Consider the following 20959-nt stretch of genomic DNA (forward strand, 5'->3'; position numbering starts at 1 on the left):
TCGCTTGTTTTGTACACAATCCTAAATCTGTCTGGTCTCACGTGGTATGAAACTGTAATCCATTACCTGGAAGACAATAGGCTAGGAGAGGGGACTAACAAGTCAACTCCAAAACACCCCTGAAACCAGAAATGGTGGCAGGTTGGGCTTGGGGGCTAGCAACCCCAACCCATAAAATCACCCATGCTACAGAAACGTCGACGAGAACCAGAAAAAATCCAAAAGTCTTCACAGAACCGGAGTGGATGGAGGGTTTTCGTAGATGGCCTATGTTCCTCAGGGAATACTATGGCCTAAGTACCATCCATAAGTAACACAATGAGAGAATGTATGACTTACTTTGGTCATGGGTTTCATACACTTCCTGTATTAAAACATCTAAAAGCAAAAATCGTATCAGATGGGGGACGCTGGGTCAAAATGTTATTAACTGGGGGTCCGTGGTCTAATTTGTGTCAGTTTCGGGGTCCTTGACTTGACAAAGCTTGAGAACCACTGGCCTAGACAATGGACACAGTGGACATGCTCACAGCTAAGCTAACTGTATGGTACAGAGAAGGGCCCATGCTAAGCTGGATTGACCTGAGGACAGGAGTGATGATTGGTTGGGTTTAGGCAGGAGTGATCACGTCAGGATTGTCATTCTACTTTAAAACTTAAATTAAGTATAAAATAGAACAATAGAGGAACATGTGCAAGAGCAACTTTTTTTTTTACTCTTGTGCATGTGCAAAGTTAAGATTTTGAACCCTTACCGAAATGGACCAATAAGCAATGAAAGCCACATGGTCGTTAGAAATTAAATTGATAAACCGTGTTAAAAGGCAAAAAGAAAATGGATGTTACAGGGACTCCTACTCACATCAGTATGTCTTGCACATTTTATACTGCACATATTCAAACAATAACATAATAGAACAGCTTCAATTTGCAATATTACTACTACAGATCGACAGGAAACAAATGTTTTAGAGTATTTTTATTTTTGTCGGAATGAGAGCTCCTATTATGTACAATAGAGGACAGAAACAACATCTTACAGCAATTTATAAATATACTTCTGCTCCACACTACTGGTTGCACCAGTGGTACAGTGTCCGTGTCCAGGTTTAACAGCAGGTGGATCATGTAATATTCAAAAGCCCCCCCTCCATCCCCCCCACCTCCAAGTCAGTACCAGGTGATGACATGGACCTGTCTAATACAATCAAGAGGTAATTATTGATAATTAATCATTGCTAATTACAGTGAAACTCAACAATGTGCAGCCTGGATGCCCCTCCCCCTTGTAACTAACTAACAGTTTTAGTGGGCGGGATAAGAGAGGGGGCACGGAGGCGGGAGAGAGCCGTTGAGCCGAGAGGCGAGGGGAGGGGAAGGGGGGGCGAGGAGGAAGAGGAGGAGCAAATGTGGGACACGCACACGGAGCAGCACGATGATCGATATCTTAGAACCTCAGCCAGTACATGGCACTGCGGGTTCTGTTGTAGTCGGGCAGCTGCTCCACAGGGCCTGGCGGGGAGAGACGCAGGAGGGAAAGGTTAGACAGACACACGGCCATCGTACAAACCGCGTTTACGACGAGACGAGAGTCGTGGCAGAACTCACCGACGGCGGCCACAGCGGGACACTTGTCATAGATGTATTTGGTGCAGACGTCACGCACCATCCTGGGGGTCACAGCCTGAATGGAGAGATGAGAGGAGGGGATAGGTATGAATGCTAACAGCCAAGAGAGGTGTACCTAAGAAATATGCGGGGCACAGGTGAGAAAACTTTGAATATCGGTTTTGAAAGGGCATTGCATCGCACACATAATGGAATTCACTGATCCCTCCCCCCCCCCCAGTTGAAATATGCTCACACTAGACATCTAGGCAAGGATGAGGTATCAGACAGTACACTGTGACTTCTGAAATGTTTCGGATGTCAGGACTGCTGATCTTGCAGGAACTCGGTGAATTTCAATGAGACACCAATCAAATAAGAAGGCAGGTGGACAGACCACTCACTCCACCTCACTAGGGATGGGCATCGAATTTTCGAATAATCGTTGTTATTATCAAGGTCGACTTTTATTATTGAAATTCGAAATTCGAATTTTTTTTTTTTTTTTTTTTTTTTTTTTTTTTTTTTTTTTTTTTGAGTGAAATGTTGCATTGTCTCCCCCGATTCTAAGTATAGTCAAATCGCTTGGTTTGAGCAAGTAAAACAATTTTTATAAGCATTTTAAGCAAGGTTTATGGAAAAATGAATGGCGGATGAAATCCCATGAAGAGGGAGAGGGGGTGACTTTGGCACCCCTTTGGCACTCAGACCTGAGCCTACTAAATATTTAATGAACCACTCATGATTGTCAAAACTGTTTTTTATTTTCGAAAATGTCAATGTCATGTAACATGTTCTTTACTTCAGTGGTGCAATGCTTGTTTGAGCTAAAAATCCACAGCAGAAGCTTTTTATATTAATTAATAAAGCCGTAGACTTAGAATCAGGGGAGACAATGCAACATTTCACTCACAAAAAAAAAAAAAAAAAACATAAAAAAAAAACATAAAAAAAAAAAAAAAAATCATTTTTTTTTTTTTTACATTTTTTTTTTTTTTTCGAATTTCGAATTAAATTCGAATTTGAATTCGAATTTGGCCAGCGAATTTCGAATAGTGTTTTTGCTAGAAATGCCCATCCCTACACCTCACCTGACTGTAAACTAAGGAGACAGGTGGACAGAACAGACCGCTCACTCCGCCTCACCTGACTGTAAACTAAGGAGACAGGTGGACACCTCTCACTCCACCTCACCTGACTGTAAACTAAGAAGGCAGGTGGACAGAACAGACCGCTCACTCCGCCTCACCTGACTGTAAACTAAGGAGACAGGTGGACACCTCTCACTCCACCTCACCTGACTGTAAACTAAGAAGACAGGTGGACAGAACAGACCTCTCACTCCACCTCACCTGACTGTAAACTAAGGAGACAGGTGGACAGAACAGACCTCTCACTCCACCTCATTGACTGTAAACTAAGAAGACAAGTGGACAGAACAGACCTCTCACTCCACCTCATTGACTGTAAACTCGGCTCTGGGTTATTAGCTGTCACTGCTCTTAGAATGAGTCTATGATCCTCACACACCAGGCCTTATTAAGGAGCCATGTAGATGTCGGGCGTAAATATCAAACACGTTTGACGTTATTGGGGTGACTCCGATTGGTCTGCAAGTCCATTTGTGTGCGGTTAATATTTAATCTTTTAACACTACCACAGAATCTATGCTAACCATCGGTCCCAACTAGAGATGCACCAATACAGATACTGATATCCGATATCGGTCCGATACTGACTCAAATAGCTGGATCGGGTATCGGTGACAATGGGCCACTCTGGTATCCGATACCTTTTATTTGAATAAATTACAATTCAGTACATTTATGTCTATGTATTTATTAGTTACATTTTGTTTTACAAAGTTAGCAGGTGTTGGTATCGACACTGAAAAAGTCAGATTGGTGCATCCCTAGTCCCAACCAAGCCTCCTATCAGGATTTCCTCTCTGATTGACAGAATTAGCCTATCTCACTTCCCACACGATTCACCCTTTTTGTGTCTAAAAGGCAGGAAGTAAAACAGGTGCAAGCAAGACAATGATTAGGGCCCCGGCACTGGAACACCTAAATGGATTGGAAGTTGTAAACCCTCATTAGTGTTTTGCTTGCACCCGTTTTACTTCCTGCCTTTTAGACACAAAATGGGTGAATTGGGTGGGGAGTGAAATAGGCTAATGAATCAGCCTGAAAATCATGGGGTGTGTAGCTAGCTAGCTAGCCTGACTCAGAGGGGCGGAGCTTCAGAGAGTCAACTCACATCGATCCGGGCGTCCCACTCTGCCAGAGGAATACGACGGCCATAGTTCAGAATGTGTCTGCCGATGTCGTCGCAACTCGGCGTTGTTCCTGAAACACAAAGAAACAGCTGTGTCGACTTGTGACCCTCAGGAGGCTGTGTGTGTGTGTGTGTGTGTGTGTGTGAGAGTGAGTGAGTGAGTGAGAGAGAGAGAGAGAGAGAGTGTGTATGTGTGAGTGAGTGAGAGAATAGATGAGGTACCATTAAGCTGTCCTATCAGGCTGGCCTTCAGAGCATTCTTGCCTCTGGCTACATCGCTCTCTGTCACCGTGGTGCACAGGTTCATCCTGCAGGTAGGACAACATGGAGGGAAAGGACGTTCGGCTCATTTGACGAGGAGCAAAAATATGGAGCACCACGTGTGGATTAACAAACAAACGGGTGTATCAATGTCAAGTGTTAAGGATCTCTCTCCTGCGCTCCCCAGCACACTGACCAGGCGTTCTGAGTCCAGTGCATCATGTCGTCGATGTGGAGCCCGTCGGTCACAAAGTAGATGCCCAGCAGGCCGGTGTCGCTGTAGGACGAGTGGAAGGCCTGGAAGCTGTGGCACATCTTGTCCTCCGCCGCCAGACGGGCCAGACGACTGCTCAGATGCTGCACGCGTGCCACACACAACAAAGACAGCAAAATAAGTCCTATTCTTTCAATTGTAGGGAGACAGCTTTTCAAACCAGAAAAATATTAAGAAACACTGTTCTACCCAGACATGCTTTACAAATTCAGCAGTTGGGAGATAGAGGATTTACAAAGCACCAAGACTATTCACCTTATGTAGAAGAGACAGTCTGGCTTGAGAGACTAACAGGAAGTGTAAACACAATCAGAACCGATTGTGTTTACACTTCCTGTGGCAGAGCTATACCCCCGCAGCCTGCTTCCAGTGAGTCAGTAGCTTTGACCAGAGACGATCTCTCTGGTTTGAGCAGGTAAAACAGCCGGCGTTTTGACCAGGAAGTCGTAACACAAACGTGTCAAGTGGGCGGGGCTACATAAGTTGAATACTGTTCAAAAAGATGTTTCGGTAGCTGCATCGTGCTCGTGCATCTCCGCTTTTGTTCCTCCCGACAGGTCCAGAGGCAGGGGTGAGGAGGCCCCTGACCCAGGTTTGAAGAGAGGAGCATTATCTGCCCCTCGATAATGGCCACTCAAGGCATGTGCAGCCTCGAGTGGGCAAAGCTTAAAGGGGGTACAATGATGAGTCGATATGATGGGATTCCTTTTTGGAGGCATCCCCAATTATAGTTCATCGTAATGCGTCAACTAAAAAAAAGCAGACAACGCTCGTAGTGGAAACATGTTTATGCCACTTTCCTGACCTTTCCACCACCGTAGGTGAGGTCAAAGCTGCCGATGATGGAGTTGGCCACCATGAGAGGCACGATGTCTGGGCTGGCAGCGCTCGCACCCTCCACGGCGATGGCAACGTGCGCCAGAGGCAGACCGTCATCACGCAGAGTAATCTGTGGAGAGGGAGCACGGGAACAGAGCAACGAGAGGTGTTAATCAATCTGTGGAGAGGTAGCACAGGAACAGATTATGCACATTATGGCCTATCTATGTAGCGATACCATAATGACCCACTACTTCAGACGGACAAGCCCGTCCCGATTTAAAACACGATTTCAGACGGACAAGCCCGTCTTTTATTGTCACACGAACACTTCAACACATGCATGCGGCCACAACACACACTCATGCTGACGGTGGCCGGTGAAATTTGTCCTCTGCATTTGACCCATCCAGACTTGTCTTTTCCTCCAGGGGGCAGGCCAGGAGCAGTGGTCGCTTTTTCTTTCCAGCGCCCGGGGACCAACTTCAGATGTTGTCGTCACTGGTCGGATGACGATCTTCTGCATGTTTTTAGTGGGGGGTTACGTATGGAGGAACCCCCTGGGGAGCATGGGGAGAACATGCAAACTCCACACAGAAAGGCCCTTTCGACGAGATAGCCCACCTGGGCAGTAGGCACTGAAGATATGGGGGGGGTCACAACTCCAGCGCCCACAGCGTCCCAGGCGAGAATCGAACTCAGGACCTTCTAGCTGTGAGGCGACAGTGCTACCAACTGCACCACCTTGCCCACCGTAAGAAAACAGCAGCCATGAGAAAACAACCTTACTTCTGGCATCCATGTTTGTTGCTCTTTCCGACCAAGAGCACTTGAATGGTGTACTGTCATAATTACGACTCAACAACGGGTAATGCCTCCCCCAGACCTGACGAGAATTTGCCACGATTGTGGCCAAGATCCCCCCCTCCCGACTATCTCGGGTGTGCTCCCTATTTGAGCCTCGTCGGGACCGATATTCTGCCAAAACGATCCTGTAGTGTGTGGGGTTCAAAGACTGCTGTTGACTTGTCGGACTCTTGTTCCGGAATTTGGTCACTTTCATGTCATAAAATTACAAGTATTCAGTGTTCAACTCTAGACCTTTCATTCTGAGCAGTCTGGGAAAGCGTCCGAGACAGCATTCAGACTATGTGGCACTAAAACTTGAAAGCCACAAAAACAATACTACTCCTACTACTAACAACATACTCCTACAAACACCCCCCAACACATCTCACCTGACTGCCTGTAAAGCGACAGGGAGACAACAGAGGGGCGGCATCACCCTCATACTCAAAAGACATCCCGCTGAAGTGAGTGTTGGCCAAGCCGACCAGCTCCTCATGGCTCACACCTGTAGAGGAGGCAGATCAGACAGATGCTCTTTACAGACACAGCAGACATCCACAGGCTACTGCACTAGAGGCAATCCCTGGCCATGCTTGTTAGGAGGATGAGGAGGACCTACCTCCAGCAGCAGCCAGCACCATGCGAGGAGCCTTGTAGTGGCTGTTGATGTAATCCATGAGGTCCTGGCGGGTAAGATTCCTGGGAGAAAAGTCAAAGATGACCATCAGTGGCACAGAAATGTTAGAAGGATTTAAAATGTTAATGTGTTACAAATGTCAAATGGGCCACACTGATAAACAGCGAGAGATGCAAATTGAGTGAAAAATTAAGACCATCTCTGCATTAAACAATCACTAGCATTATTTAGAATACTGTTCGCCTGCCTGTATAAACAACAGTGTGCTTTTGAAGAAAGCAATTCAGAGTTGTTCTGAATGTTTGCATGTACTATCTGCAGTCCTCTAACCTGGCATTGGCAGAAGGGCCAAGGACACTGTGGCCCAGAGGGGTGCCCTGGAAGGCCGTGGCATGCAGCAGGTCAAGGCACACTTCCTGCAGGTTGCCCTCCACTTCCTCTAGCTCGCGCAGCACCACGCCCCTCTGCTGCTCGATGTCCGCCTCGCTCAGCGAGTTGCTCTGCACCACCTCTGACAGCAGCTCCACGGCTGGAGAAATACAGAGGGAGACAGACTATTCACAACCAAGGAGTGTACACATTGTGTGTGATTCTACAGCGTCACAAATGAAACACTAATTTTTGTTTGTTTGTTTGTTTGTTTGTTTGTTTGTGTGTGTGTGTGTGTGTGTGTGTGTGTGTGTGTGTGTCTTTCTGGTGCAATTGCATGGCTAAATCAGCAAACATTATTTTATTTGGGATGGGGGGGTTGTTAATCACCCACAACGGTCCCTGGGAAATTTGGTTTGGTGATACTGGGTCTGAAAAGTTTTGGAACCCCTGAATTACCCCATCAACCCCCGAGCAGATACAATTACAATCATTTTGTGCTATGAACCATTAAAAATCACACTTATTGGCCATTCAAGAAACATCATTACTGGATAGATTTCCATGCTGGCTACAGTGGGTAACTAGTCATCTCACCTTTAGGCAGGTCTTTAGCCAGGGTCTTCATGTAGTATGCAGTGTGCTCCCGGGAGGTGTAGGCGCTCAGGTGAGCACCCATGGACTCCACCTGCTGCTCCAGGGCTGCCTGAGGGTGCTTCTTGGTCCCCTGCGGAGGGAGAGGAGAGGTGGAAGTAGAGACAGAGAGCTGCGTAATGGAACAGTTTAGCCAAACAGCTACATAGCATTCTGCTTAAAACATAGTTCTCCAGCAGATTTGAGGTCAAGATGCCTGATGCCAGAACATGATGTGTACCTTGAAAGCCATATGCTCCAGGAAGAAGCCTGCTCCGTTGTTCTTCTCATTCTCATAGCGGCTGCCAGCACTAATCCACAGTCCAACCTGAGACAGGAAAGACAAGAAGAGGTATATGGGATTAGTTGATTTGGAACAGCCACCCATAACAAGACTCAGTCAAGGTGAATGGGTGAGTCTAGACTGGGTGAAAGCGTAGCATTTTGGAATTCACAGGGCCCTACGGAGGCGACAATCTTGAGTATACTGTTTTAAAGGAATCCCCTAATTCTATGTGCTTACAGTGCATGTGGGGTGTCCGGTGTCCTCGGAGGCGATCCTCAAGCCGTTGTCCATGGCAGTGAGGCTTGTTTCAGGGACTCCCACCAGGCTTTGGGCATAGCTCACTGAAGACTGGCTACGCCGCAGAGACAGCAGGATGGGCTAGAGGGGGGAGACCAGAGTCATTTCAAAACAATCCTAGAATCAGATTCACCACTTGCACATTTTCTTTTGCAAAGTAGATATTTTCTATCTTCTCCTTTCAGTTGTGTGCGTGTGTGTGTGTGTGTGTGTGTGTGTGTGTGTGTGTGTCCCTAAAGGTTGTTGCATACTTCTGAAGAGTATTATTCTTGTGCAAAATCCACCTTACATGCAATGTTACCAAAACTATATGCTTTCTCGAGTCAGGGGGGGGGGCTTAACCATAACAGATCACCCAGCTACAACTGGCATGCTCATTCATGACACTTGAGAATGAAATGTCATCAAGCCATCTAACCTAGTGCCAGGCTTGGCACGTCAACTAAGAGTGGCAAAGGATATCCACCGCCACCATGTTGATCAGTCAGTACAGCTACAAGGGGAGTGACTAAGAATATAAATATATAAAGGTTAAACTGACTTTGAGAGTTTAAATGTGGCAGCGATTTAGCTATGAAACTAACTACAAATAGCAACCATCTTTGACTTAGAATCCTGTTCACCTACACAATAACAAGTGTATAACTCGTCGGCTACAACTTTGATATGGCAGTTCAAACGTCTGATTTGAGATGACAAGAAGTGGAAGATTCAACACTTTTCCAAGTTAACAACAAACCCACCGGACTGTCAGTCAGCATCATGCTAACGTTGCGTTCGCTAGGTGAAGAGGGCAAAGGAGGACAGCTGACAAACGCTATCATGACCTTGCCAATGACAAAGGCGATTAAAACAGCGACTTGAATATTATCAAGCGTAGAATATGGATGTTTATATCAGGTGGTTGTGACAAGACACTGCGTCTTCCTCGCAGTTGACCTTGTATGCACAACTAGCTTTAGCTAGCTAATGCTAACCTGGTAACTATTCCCCGTTAGCCAGCTAACGTTAGCGGCTAATGAATTAGCAAGAGGTCCATCTTCTTCGATTGACGCATGTTTGCTAAATCACAATTAGTGATGTTATCAACCGGACATTTTATGTTAGACCAGGTTGAAAACTTTAAGATTACTTACACTGCGGGCTTTGGCGAGGGCTCGACCCACAGTACTCCCAACTCGGCACACGGACGCCGCCATTTTTTGACAGGTTACTGAAAGGAGTTGGGAGTGGGACTTGCGTGGCTGTTCTCGCGTGATGCTGCTTTCAAGTGCTGCCGGAATTATAGCTGCGAGGTGCCTGTATTTATTGTAACACTAGTGCAGTGCCCGTTTACTCACTGTGTTGGACTTTTACTCACTGAGTGCGGTTAACACATCAGTGATGTCATCACTAATGATGTCATCAGTGATTATGTGCAAAAGAGAGTAGAGTGCGCACATCCAGTCAAAATTGCAGGTGCAGGACAAGCGGTCAAACAATGCAGAAAAAGAGTAGAGTCCGCACACTGCTGAACAAGATGTCTCCCCGACGGATAGATTTATTTCTTGACGTTTCGGTCTCACACGACCTTCAGAAAGTGATCATCAGTGATTATGTGCCCATCCCTCACCCACCTGCTCGCTCGCTCACTCACTCCTTTTGTATCTTGGCTAGTGCACGAACTTTCACTAATTTCTTGAGATAAATCTTTTTCGAGCTGCCAGTAGATGGCACTATGACTATGCGCATGTCCCAATTGCATGAAATTTGGCACTGCACTCTGTTGGTTCCCAGCAGCGCACCGCCCAAGTTTGAAGTTGATTGGATGAACGAATCTCCAGATAAACCGCTTTTGTGTTGCCATAGGTGGCACTATGACTATGCGCAAACAATGGCTCCAGGAGAGGCCCAAGCCAAGGGTCCCAAAAAAACTGATCTGCAGCCTGTTGGATTCTGAGGATGAGAACATGGCCCTCCACCTAGACCCGGAGAACTGTGAAATGGCAAATAAGGCCCTGAAAGGAGAAATCCAAACTCAAGAAAGAGTTGGACCTCTGCAGATGCGATGTGGATGAGCTTAAAGGCCTAAACATACTTCTGCGTCAAAGCCCTTGCCGAATGCGCCGAGGTCTGCGTCGCGGCTGGAGAGTCTGTCGGCGCAGCCTACGTGCAGCTCCTCGAAAATGTGACTCGACGCAGCTGACATGAACAGTGCAAGTATAAAATAATGTAGATGGGGAGATAACAGGAGAGAGTTGAAGCTATTACCTATGCACTACATTCTCTCCTTGGGCTAACTTCTAGTCATTGAAAAAATCCTAGTGAAATCACACAATTTACTAATTTTGCTGGGGACTCCCCTGCGACCCCTCTTCAAGGTGACGTTCGAGTATATGGGACTAGCTGCCGCGCGGGCATGGCCCCAAGCCGAAGTATGTTTTCCGTTTTATGAAATGCTCCAGAAAATGGAGGAGCTGGTCATAGAATGTAACGCAGAGAATGAGGTATTTCGCCAACAGAACGAAGACCTTCACATTGAAATGAAGAACTTGGCGGAGAAGCTCCACAGTGCCCTGGAGAGCTGACACGTTCCTCAAAAAGAATGCCTCAATGACTATGACCCTTGCGGGGCAAAGTGGACAAGCTTACCAAAATGCTTGAGAAAGAGAAAGCATCCAGCAACCATGAGCAGACTATCAAGCTCAAAGACTCAGAGCTGGAAACTGCAGAGTTTGAAAAGCTCAAGGCAGAGAAGAAGGAACGCCAAAAGATGGAGGTGCAACCCAGCTGAAGGTGGAAAAGGAGGCGAGCAAAAATGGGCCAATACTGATCCTAATCAATCCCACTATTGAGGTTTCTGACTGGTCCATTAATAAAGTGTAAAATTGCCAAGTCTTGTTTGTTCCTTGTTATCGAGAGTTCAATCATCCAATCCCCCAAACAACTCAAAACAATAGCAGTGGTTTTCAACCTGTGCCAGGCTATAGTAGCCTACGTGGGGCACCTTTCCCCCCATCATTTCATATGGGTGTTAATTTCTGAGGTGATACTTGATGTAAAAAGATTGGGAACCATTGCAATACACTGAGAGTCAATACCAACTGTTTGACATTGGCAGGGAAAAATGCTGGGTCCTTTATGAGACAGTGTTGTAACTTGTAAAGGGAAATGAACAGGCTTTCCAATCAGATACGACACAATGCTGAGCACACAGTAACATCAGCAGATATATGATCAGATCAAGTTTCCAAACCTCTTTTGGGGGATTTTATGTGAGAAGGGAGGGGTGTGCAGGGCGTGTCCTGTGGTGACGTCAGCCCCCACCGACAGAGCTTGTTTTGGAGGAAGTGAAAGCTCGCCTAGCTGTTAGCAGTTTAGCTTGACAAAACAAAGCTAGCGTCAACGGGCCGGGGAACGGTAGCTTCAGCAGAACAAGGCGAAAGACAGTAGCATTATTGCGGTTAACGAAGAGAGTCATACCTCGGCGGTGGCCGTGTTGATTTTGATCATTAAAGTTACCTGTGAGGCTGGCTAGCTAGCACAAAATATTTAGTTGCTAACGTTATAAACGTGTTGTTTTAGGCAGACACGTCGCTTGTTGGCTAGCTAGCCTGCGCGTTAGCTAACGTTTACGACCGAGTCACAGGGAAAATCCACTTTGGACATTTTTCTGAGCGGAGGATCGTCGCCCAGGTTCGTTTTTGGTGACCTCAGTATTGGTTTCGCTAACGTTAACATTACATGTCACCACGATGTAGCTGGCCTAAATCTTAACATTTTGTCCAAACGTTGCCTAGCTAACTAAACGTTAGTTTAAAAAAAACAACTGTCACTGTCATGCTAGTAGTGGATACTACAGGATAACGTTAATGTTAGCTTAATGGTAGAATCGTTAAAACCATGTAATATTGTTTTCATACATTTGTCTACCTAGCTTTTGGTTGTGTGGGATTTGAGTCTTAAAATATGTCGTTAAATCGATGTCAACATAGACTGTAGTCGTTAGTCCATCTAGCTAACCCTTTACGAGCTTGTGGTCAGTATAGGCAAATATGGTGATATAAACCTTTTATACAGTTTGTGAAGGGGCAATATTACAAGCAGATATGTTTATACAGTTCCATCCATCAGTATGATTTCTGTGTTTATTCCAGCAAAAATATTAGCTATGCTAAATCATGCTTGCCAAGTCATCGTTCCGTTAGTCCTGTGTGTTAAAACCATGTGATCAGTCCCTGACACACTGTCATGGGTTGCAGATTATGAGAGAGCCGCACCAAGAGTTGTGTGCGCTAGTCGTGCAGTGCTCCTATGAGTGTTGACAGATTCAAACCATGGGTTTTTTCAGGCTAGCCTATTAAATTGGCTGTTTGAAATAGCTAGTGCATTACTAATAGCTGATGTGTTGAACAACATTTCTTCAACAATGTCCTCTCATATCTCCTCTGAATGGAATGACAGATGAGAGCACATCAGGAGTAGGGTGGTGGACTTTGGTCATTACAGCAGTATGTGGTGGTTTGCTATTACTCTGCTCAGCCAAAGTCACTTGGTGGTGGTGATGTTGATGATGTCTTGGGCTGGTGCAGAGATTAGAATGTATGGTCTGCATTTGATTTTAGTTCATCAATAGTCTATACTTCTGATGATCTGGATAATCTATTAACAGATCATCTAAATTATGGCTGCAGAGCTTATCACCAGCTACATAAAAGGACATTTTTCTGCATGAATTCTTAGGAAAACAGAATGCGTTGGATGCGTGGTGGTACTCCTGGTCGATGGGTGGGTAGGGGCCGGGGTGAATTCAGAGATGTTTATCAAGGCTTGTTTTTTTTTTAAAGAAAATGTAGGTCAGTCCATGGCAGTAAGAGATACAGGCTTTGTTGCTTGTGAAATTAATTGCACTTGTGTAGGGCACACTTCACTTGATTGCAACAGCAGTTCATGGTGAAATCATGCCCTCTTTGGACTCTTAACTACTCCTTCATACTTTAAATTAGTTGCTCACTTTTAGGACTATCGCCTAAATTCCGCTTTTTATCTTCTGTACTGTTTGAGAAATAAAAGTTTGTTTTCTACTTTTTTCAACCTTTATAATGGGACCTTATGGAGGCAGCTTTGAGTGTGTGATGGGACTATAGCAGGCTTTAACTTTTTACTTCTGCTCTCACTCACAATGTCAAAATATAAGCGATGTGATGTATAGTTTTTGAGATAATGAGATATTAATGTTTGTTTGGCACAGCTTTTCAGCTTGATTTCATACTAGTTGCTGCTGCAGTGGCACCCGGAAATACTTTTTTGTTGACGTTGATGTTATGCTGATGCGTCCTATCATTAGATTGTATTTCAACACATAGGCACACGTGACACTCTGCAAGCCTGCAAAATCTGTAGGCCAATAATACCACAAGCCTTATAATCTCTAGGGAATAGGCAATATCTATCTTCAGGGTTGCCACACTTTTTTAATGATAGGTTTCAAGTACTTTTCAAGGACAAATTATTTCAAAATTATGGGTCAATAATTGTCTCCAATAATAATCTCATGTGTCCTCGAATGCAAATTTGTTTCAGTCATGCTTACACATTGCATCGGAATTAATCATTATTCATTAACACTCATTCATTAACACATTTGCTGATCGCTGTGCTGTCATTGGCTGTGCCTGTTGTGCTCGTAGGCATTCTTAGCTCACATATGGTTGCCTGGTCACCGTAGGTAACCTGCAGTGGATACATTTTGGTTTTAATCTGTTAGTAACGTTTTGTTTTTTTCCCCCTACTTTCTTTTCTCTGCTTTATTGCTTGAAAAGTCATTGAAACGTAGCATAAAAGAGTGGCAACCGTCCTGTTTACCGTTCTGACACATGCTTTTTCTTTTTCCAGTTGAGGCACAATGACGTCTAGGAAGAAAGTACTACTCAAAGTCATCATCCTCGGAGACTCTGGGTGAGTTAGTTTGGAGTTTCATTTGACAGCGAAAAACTCTGATTTGACCACATGTAATACAGCAAGAAAGGGGGAAAAAAATTGCACTTCACCAATTGGTTCATGATGGTAACTTTTTCTTTAGGTTATGAATCTTATGTTCTGAATCTTGTCTTGTGAATTTTTCTAGAGTTGGAAAGACCTCACTGATGAACCAGTATGTGAATAAGAAGTTCAGTAACCAGTACAAAGCCACAATAGGCGCTGATTTCTTGACGAAAGAAGTCATGGTGGATGACAGACTTGTCACAATGCAGGTACTGGGGAAATGATTAGCAAAAGAAGAATGTCACACATGAATGTCACACACACAAATCTCATTCAAACACTCCTGCTATCTTATGTCAAACCATCACAGGGTGAGTGGAACAGAATAATGCTACTGCTGTAACACTGCATTGTTCTTCTGTTTTCTGATGTGGTAACAGTCCAATCACACTCAGTTTGATCATGGGTTGATTTTATATATATATATAATCAGGTCGCCATTGTAAATAAGAATTTGTTCTTAATGACTTGCCTGGTTAAATAAAGGTAAAAAAAAGAAAAAACATATATATAGATATATATACAGATCAAACTGTCTAAAATGACAGTTTTGACCGATGTCCACCCCAATGGCTTATTCCTTAGATGCGTACTTTCATACCACCAATTTCTATTAATTTTAACACCTAACCTAACATGAAAACCACACTGTGGGGATGTCGTACAGCTATTTTCTCCTTCTCCTTCTTCTTCTTGGTGATGGAAGGAGCTGGAACTCTTAGCAGGTCACTGTATCTTCCTTGATGTTTAGTTCCCTTCTGGTCTGTATCTCAGATTTGGGACACAGCAGGTCAGGAGAGGTTCCAGTCCTTAGGTGTAGCATTTTACCGCGGAGCGGACTGCTGCGTGCTGGTGTTCGACGTGACCGCACCCAACACCTTCAAGACCCTCGACAGCTGGAGGGACGAGTTCCTGATCCAGGCCAGCCCTCGAGACCCGGAGAACTTCCCCTTTGTGGTGCTGGGCAACAAGATCGACCTGGAGAACAGACAGGTGGGTCCCGGTGACCAAGACGTACACAGTTGTGAGGAATATCTTTGATGAGGCCTTACGAATTTGCAATAATAGCGACGGTGTTAAGAAAAGGCAGACTAATGGAACCCTTTTAAAAATAGCTTGGATAAAACTGTCATTCTTATGTGGCTGATATGTCTAAGAATAACATCTCACCACCAACACCTTTGTGTTTCAGGTAACAACCAAGCGAGCACAGGCTTGGTGTCAGAGCAAGAACAACATCCCGTACTTCGAAACCAGCGCCAAGGAGGCAATCAACGTGGAGCAGGCCTTTCAGACTATCGCACGTAACGCTCTTAAACAGGTAACCCGCACGGCAGCGTCATCTGGATTCTGCCATGTTGATAATTGTCGTTTTTTTATATCGAGCTCAGTTTCTGTGAACGCTGGTAGTTTTAGATGGCGGGAGAAGCCCTCCTCACTCTTGGGATATCTGCTCTTTCCAGGAGACCGAAGTGGAGTTGTACAACGAGTTCCCCGAGCCGATAAAGCTGGACAGGAACGAGCGGGCCAAGCCGTCAGCGGAGACCTGCAGCTGCTGAGGACTCTGAAGATGTACGGGGGGGTCGTCACTGGCCTCACTACCCTGTCTTGCCTTGTCTATGTACCCTCTATCCCTTAGCCGACCGTGTTATCCCCGACGCCCAACGTTCTCACTGGCCTTTGTAGATACAAGCAGCATCACTCTTGATGGAGTATACTACTACTACTACACACAAACATGCTGCACTCACCTCCTTATGTATACGAAACACACATTTTCTATCAAATTGAGTCTCCTAGCCCAAAGAACACCATGAGGAAACATGATGGCATTTACTTCTACGATGCTTATTACTTACCCAGTGTTTCCTATGTACCTTTTTCGTAGCAGTGGGTGGTTTGGGCTCATCTTGGTTACGGTTCATGTGTATCCCTGTTTTTTGCACCCACTTTTGGTTCTGCTTTTTATTAAACATACAGCTGTATCATGGATACATATGATGAAAGTGGTCAATCTAAGCATATATCCCTATACTTGTTTGTGCTTATGAGTCATGTTAGACAAACTAATGTCATTTTTAAAAATCAAGAGATTCTCTAGCAGTGTTGTTTTTTTGTTTTTTTTTACTTTCATGGTCCACATGAATATAGAGGAAACACTGCTCACCCATTTTACTCATCTGATTTGTGGCTTAAAACAATGTTTCACCTTCAAGACTCATTTCCATGGCATCACCTTGCCTCATCCACACGTAGAAAATAAACTCACACCTGAAGGCAGAGTTGGGACGCAACAGTTGGCTCTCTAAAAGCGCCCGTGGCGGAGGAAGTGAAGGTTGTCACTTGTATTGTGTGAACGTGCATGTGTGGATGTTAATGTGCTGCCTGCTGATACTTGTTGATTGGCTTTGAACTGAAAATCCAGTTCCATAACGAGTCCATCAGCCGGCTATGTTCAAAAGTTTGTTTTGCACTTTGCTTATCATCTCGGCTCAACTGAAGACCTGTTCAGACGTCTCATTGTGGAGCCACAATAAACACAATTATAGCTCAAAGTAGATGGCGTGTGAATTCAGACTGGGCTCCCGTCTATAACCACCTCTGGTTATTAATAAGGGAGAGTCAAGTTTCGTCTTGTAATGAATTATTCTTTGTTAGCACAACATTTAACATGAGAATGAACCAAATCAAGACAGCATGACGTTCTACCTGATAGTTTGAGGGGGCAGGATTTTTCTCACATCATTCATAACGGTACTATTAGCTAGTAGTACCTTTCATTTTACTGTCAACTATTGCAAGACTTTGTATATTTTGCAAACTTCTCAATCATCTTGTGGGGAAGACAAAAGCTGTGTTGTCAATCTCCATATCTGTCTCTGCCAAATGCTGGTGTTGGCAAACGATTTAAGTGCTTGACATTTCTTTTAACCGATCAGATATTTAACTGTCTGTTCGTATATTATGTTTAGACTTTGAATTTCATCATAGACAGGATAGGATACAACTTTGCGGGAAAAATGGGGAGGGGGTGGGGATTCAGGGAAGTATTGGCATTCATCATTATGTTATTATGATAAATGCATAGCATCTACATTGTTTGCAAATGTCTGCGTTTCAAGTAATAAGGGTAATAAAACATCTTGAATAAAGCTTATTGTGTTTATTCTTTCTGACATGTTGACATCTTCAGAATGAAAGTGTGAAACTGAAATTGTGAACTGGATTTTATATATATATATATACACACACACACACATATAACATTAAGCAATCATGAACATAAGAAACATAACCAGATTGTGCAGCCTTTAGCCTCATGTTCTCAGCCTCGTTAATAAGCTAACAGTAGAGCAGAACAAAAGATGGAGCCTAAATGCTCAATAATGCTCAGATGAGGTTTTGGTCACAGTCCACAGCTTCACTGGGTTCTACGTTTCTTCGTGGAACCCTGAAGCCACTGCTGCAGCTTCACTGGGTTCTACGTTTCTTGGTGGCACCCTGAAGCAGCTTCACTGGGTTCTACGTTTCTTGGTGGAACCCTGAAGCCACTGCTGCAGAGACCCTGCAGACTTGGGACGAGTCTCCGGCTTGCTTTCTTCCTCTCTTTTAGGCTCACTGGCATCGGGCTCCTTCCTCTTTGAAGGTGTGTTGCTCTTCAGCCAGCTCATCATCACCTTACTGCTGGCTGTGGGCTCAGGCTCCTAGGGGTCAAGGGTCAGATGTGTCAGGTGAAACCGTTCTACAAGTTGCTAGACAACTAGCAGTGTGTAGCTGATTTCCCAACCAAAGTGAATAAAGCGTCATAAATGCAATACCTTCTTGCTCTGAAGATCCACGGGCTGAAGGCACTGTGGGGAGTTGTTGCGCGAGTTGTTGACTATCGAAGAGACGGGGTGAAAGGTCAAAGTGTTTTTAGGCTGGAGCAGTTTCAGGGCATCTAAAGACTTCACCTCACCAAAATCGAGCCATCTTCTCACTTCCTCTCCCTCCAGAATTGCCGGCATCCTGAAACACAACACAGTGATGTGAGGCTTCATACTGAAAGAAAGAAAAAACAGCATGTTTGCCCTTCAACAAACCTTACCTGTCATGGATGCCTTGCAGGTTGGAGGAAGCATCCACAGTGATGACACTGTAGGTGTAAAGGGGCTCTCCACCACCTGGGGGTGTCCAGCAGTCAAACACTCCAGCCATGGTCAACAACTTCCACCCAGTCCACTCATCTGTCTCCTCGTCTTCCTAGTTAAAAACACAGCAAAGAGTGGAGGAGCAGGGTCATATAAATACAATGTTTAATTGAAATCGTGAAAATGAGCAGTTTATGAAATACAGCAAATGCATGGACATGATTGATGTATTATGCACGACTCTTAAGAGTCCCCACTCTGGCCCTGAAGTTACAAGCAGCATAAATGTTGAATTCTTACACAAAAGAAACTGGTGGACACAGTGCCCATTGTAGCCTTGGCCCCTCTCCCAAACAGATTTTTCTTTTAGCTATGGCAATTTCCGGCTGCACTGCATTCTCTACATTTGTTTTTGATGAAAAATGATGAATGCCAATGTGCTTATATTGCTGTAGACATTCCAGAACTAACCGCTTTCAGGTCAGGGACGGCCTCCTCTGGAGCCCAGGGTGTCTGAGTCTGTGGAAAGTAGATGAAGAAAGGCTGCTTGTCCTTCTCCTGCCTCCTCCACTCGTAAAAGCCGTCAGCCAGGATGACACAGCGCTGTCCTTTGAGCAGGGGGTCCTTTAGGGGGGGACACAGGGTGATTAGAGACACAGGGCAGGGTGTCCTTTAGGGGGGGACACAGGGTGATTAGAGACACAGGGCAGGGGGTCCTTTAGGGGGGACACAGGGTGATTAGAGACACAGGGCAGGGGGTCCTTTAGGGGGGACACAGGGTGACTAGAGACACAGGGCAGGGGGTCTTTTAGGGGGGACACAGGGTGATTAGAGCCACAGGGCAGGGGGTCTTTTAGGGGGGACACAGGGTGATTAGAGACACAGGGCAGGGGGTCCTTTAGGGGGGACACAGGGTGATTAGAGACACAGGGCAGGGGGCCCTTTAGGGGGGACACAGGGTGATTAGAGACACAGGGCAGGGGGCCCTTTAGGGGGGACACAGGGTGACTAGAGACACAGGGCAGGGGGTCCTTTAGGGGGGACACAGGGTGATTAGAGACACAGGGCAGGGGGTCCTTTAGGGGGGACACAGGGTGATTAGAGACACAGGGCAGGGGGTCCTTTAGGGGGGACACAGGGTGATTAGAGACACAGGGCAGGGGGCCCTTTAGGGGGGGACACAGGGTGATTAGAGACACAGGGCAGGGGGTCCTTTAGGGGGGGACACAGGGTGATTAGAGACACAGGGCAGGGGGTCCTTTAGGGGGGGACACAGGGTGATTAGAGACACAGTAACAAAACATGATGAAAAAGAAGCAGTGTTGTTGTGAGAAACGGCACACACACCTTGTAAGACTTCTTCTGCAGCAGGCTCTCACTGCGGCAGTTGGTGGTGTTGTACTGCATCTTGCTCGGGTCGCTCTCCCTGAACCACGTGGGTACCAGGCCCCAACGCATAGCAGCCAGCACACACTCGTCCACAGGCGCATTCTGAAGACATACACATGCATCAAACCCATTTAGACCAGCCTCTGCTGGGGGTTGTTTTATTACATTTACATGCTATTTAGCTCAGTGGTTCCCAAAGTGGAATCCAGAGGCCACCAGGGGGCCTTCAGAGGGGGGTCCCCAGCAAAATAAAGAATGCCTTATTTTCACTCACTCTCCTTCCTTAGAAAGGCAACCCAATGACAGAATGTATAAAAGGAGGATGACTATTATTATTTTTTATTCCAGGTTTTACTGTATCCACATTATCACCACAGAGAGAGAGAGAGAGAGGGAGGGGGGGGGGGGAGAGAGAGAGAGAGAGAGAGAGAGTGTGTATATTTTTGAATATCTTGTGACTTATATTACTGGGTAACAAAATGTATTTTTGTTCTTCTGTTTCTTGTCATTACTAAGTGTTGCTATATGTGTGCTTTGGCAATGTATATATGCACCTTATCATGCCAATAAAGCCATTTTGATTTTGAGGGAGGGAGATGATTTGACCTTATCAAAATGTCTCTGGGACAGCAGGACCGGGCTCATGCTCTGGGGACTCTTGTTGTATGAAGGCTGATATTTATCTGCATCTCCATCCCTCCAGCTGGGCTGTCGTCGCCGCCCTCTGCGGTCTGTGTAACGGGAGGCTCGGCTCACCTCGCCCGGGTCCAGGGTGCATGCAGTTCTCCCACACATCGTGTTTACAACCAGATGCCTTTATGAAAGGTCAACGTTAATATATTAATACAAGTCTGTTACAACTTCAATGTTCAGTTCAACGTTTTTTCTACGTGTTTTGTAAAGCTGCGTGCTTTAACGCTTATGTCATGCATGCTGGCGTCGGTTAATTTATCTCGCAGGTTATAATGTAACGTTAACCATTGACAAAATGTTTTTTTTTTACTTACCTGTCCAACGCCTTTGACTTGTTGGCTCGCTGTCGTGTTGTTTTGTGTGTGTAGCTACAGGATGCTAACAGGATGCTAAAAGCTAGCCAGAATTTTGGT

General features: G+C 45.4%; 3 protein-coding genes across 3 annotated transcripts; 1 reads left to right on the plus strand and 2 right to left on the minus strand.

Annotated features, from left to right (window-relative positions):
* Positions 1-986: 986 nt before the first annotated feature.
* On the minus strand, positions 987-9538 carry uqcrc1 (ubiquinol-cytochrome c reductase core protein 1). Its single transcript, XM_083661058.1, has 13 exons — positions 9447-9538; positions 8251-8391; positions 7969-8055; positions 7692-7821; positions 7056-7254; positions 6708-6787; positions 6478-6593; positions 5226-5369; positions 4343-4503; positions 4108-4193; positions 3868-3956; positions 1609-1684; positions 987-1512 (listed from the first exon to the last, which is right to left on the minus strand). Exons 1-13 carry the CDS (start codon positions 9507-9509, stop codon positions 1448-1450), a joined length of 1437 nt encoding a protein of 478 aa, XP_083517184.1. The 5' UTR covers positions 9510-9538; the 3' UTR covers positions 987-1447.
* A 2117-nt stretch (positions 9539-11655) lies between these two features.
* LOC310798539 (ras-related protein rab7) lies at positions 11656-17446 on the plus strand. Its single transcript, XM_083661079.1, has 6 exons — positions 11656-11985; positions 14185-14247; positions 14417-14543; positions 15109-15327; positions 15527-15655; positions 15798-17446. Exons 2-6 carry the CDS (start codon positions 14195-14197, stop codon positions 15891-15893), a joined length of 624 nt encoding a protein of 207 aa, XP_083517205.1. The 5' UTR covers positions 11656-11985; positions 14185-14194; the 3' UTR covers positions 15894-17446.
* A 164-nt stretch (positions 17447-17610) lies between these two features.
* On the minus strand, positions 17611-20915 carry hmces (5-hydroxymethylcytosine binding, ES cell specific). The gene is made up of 7 exons (XM_083661069.1): positions 20861-20915; positions 20460-20667; positions 19812-19955; positions 18936-19088; positions 18422-18576; positions 18153-18342; positions 17611-18038 (listed from the first exon to the last, which is right to left on the minus strand). Exons 2-7 carry the CDS (start codon positions 20646-20648, stop codon positions 17847-17849), a joined length of 1023 nt encoding a protein of 340 aa, XP_083517195.1. The 5' UTR covers positions 20649-20667; positions 20861-20915; the 3' UTR covers positions 17611-17846.
* Positions 20916-20959: the final 44 nt, after the last annotated feature.

Source organism: Poromitra crassiceps (genome assembly GCF_964638095.1).
Source record: "Poromitra crassiceps genome assembly, chromosome: 25".
Taxonomy (NCBI): Eukaryota; Metazoa; Chordata; class Actinopteri; order Beryciformes; family Melamphaidae; genus Poromitra; species Poromitra crassiceps.

Bases quoted from the DNA above. Each gene is read 5' to 3' on its own strand.
- uqcrc1 (XM_083661058.1), bottom strand. From the start codon at position 9,509: ATGGCGGCGTCCGTGTGCCGAGTTGGGAGTACTGTGGGTCGAGCCCTC. The intron at 7,822-7,968 runs GTACACATCATG...CTCCCTCCGCAG, and splicing joins TGGAGCATATGGCTTTCAAG to GGGACCAAGAAGCACCCTCA. The intron at 5,370-6,477 runs GTGAGATGTGTT...CCCTCTCCACAG, and splicing joins GTCGCTTTACAGGCAGTCAG to ATTACTCTGCGTGATGACGG.
- hmces (XM_083661069.1), bottom strand. From the start codon at position 20,648: ATGTGTGGGAGAACTGCATGCACCCTGGACCCGGGCGAGGTGAGCCGA. The intron at 19,956-20,459 runs GTCAAATCATCT...GTATGTCTTCAG, and splicing joins CCCAGAGACATTTTGATAAG to AATGCGCCTGTGGACGAGTG. The intron at 18,039-18,152 runs GTATTGCATTTA...CTTGACCCCTAG, and splicing joins TGGATCTTCAGAGCAAGAAG to GAGCCTGAGCCCACAGCCAG.
- LOC310798539 (XM_083661079.1), top strand. From the start codon at position 14,195: ATGACGTCTAGGAAGAAAGTACTACTCAAAGTCATCATCCTCGGAGAC. The intron at 14,248-14,416 runs GTGAGTTAGTTT...GAATTTTTCTAG, and splicing joins ATCATCCTCGGAGACTCTGG to AGTTGGAAAGACCTCACTGA. The intron at 15,328-15,526 runs GTGGGTCCCGGT...TTTGTGTTTCAG, and splicing joins TCGACCTGGAGAACAGACAG to GTAACAACCAAGCGAGCACA.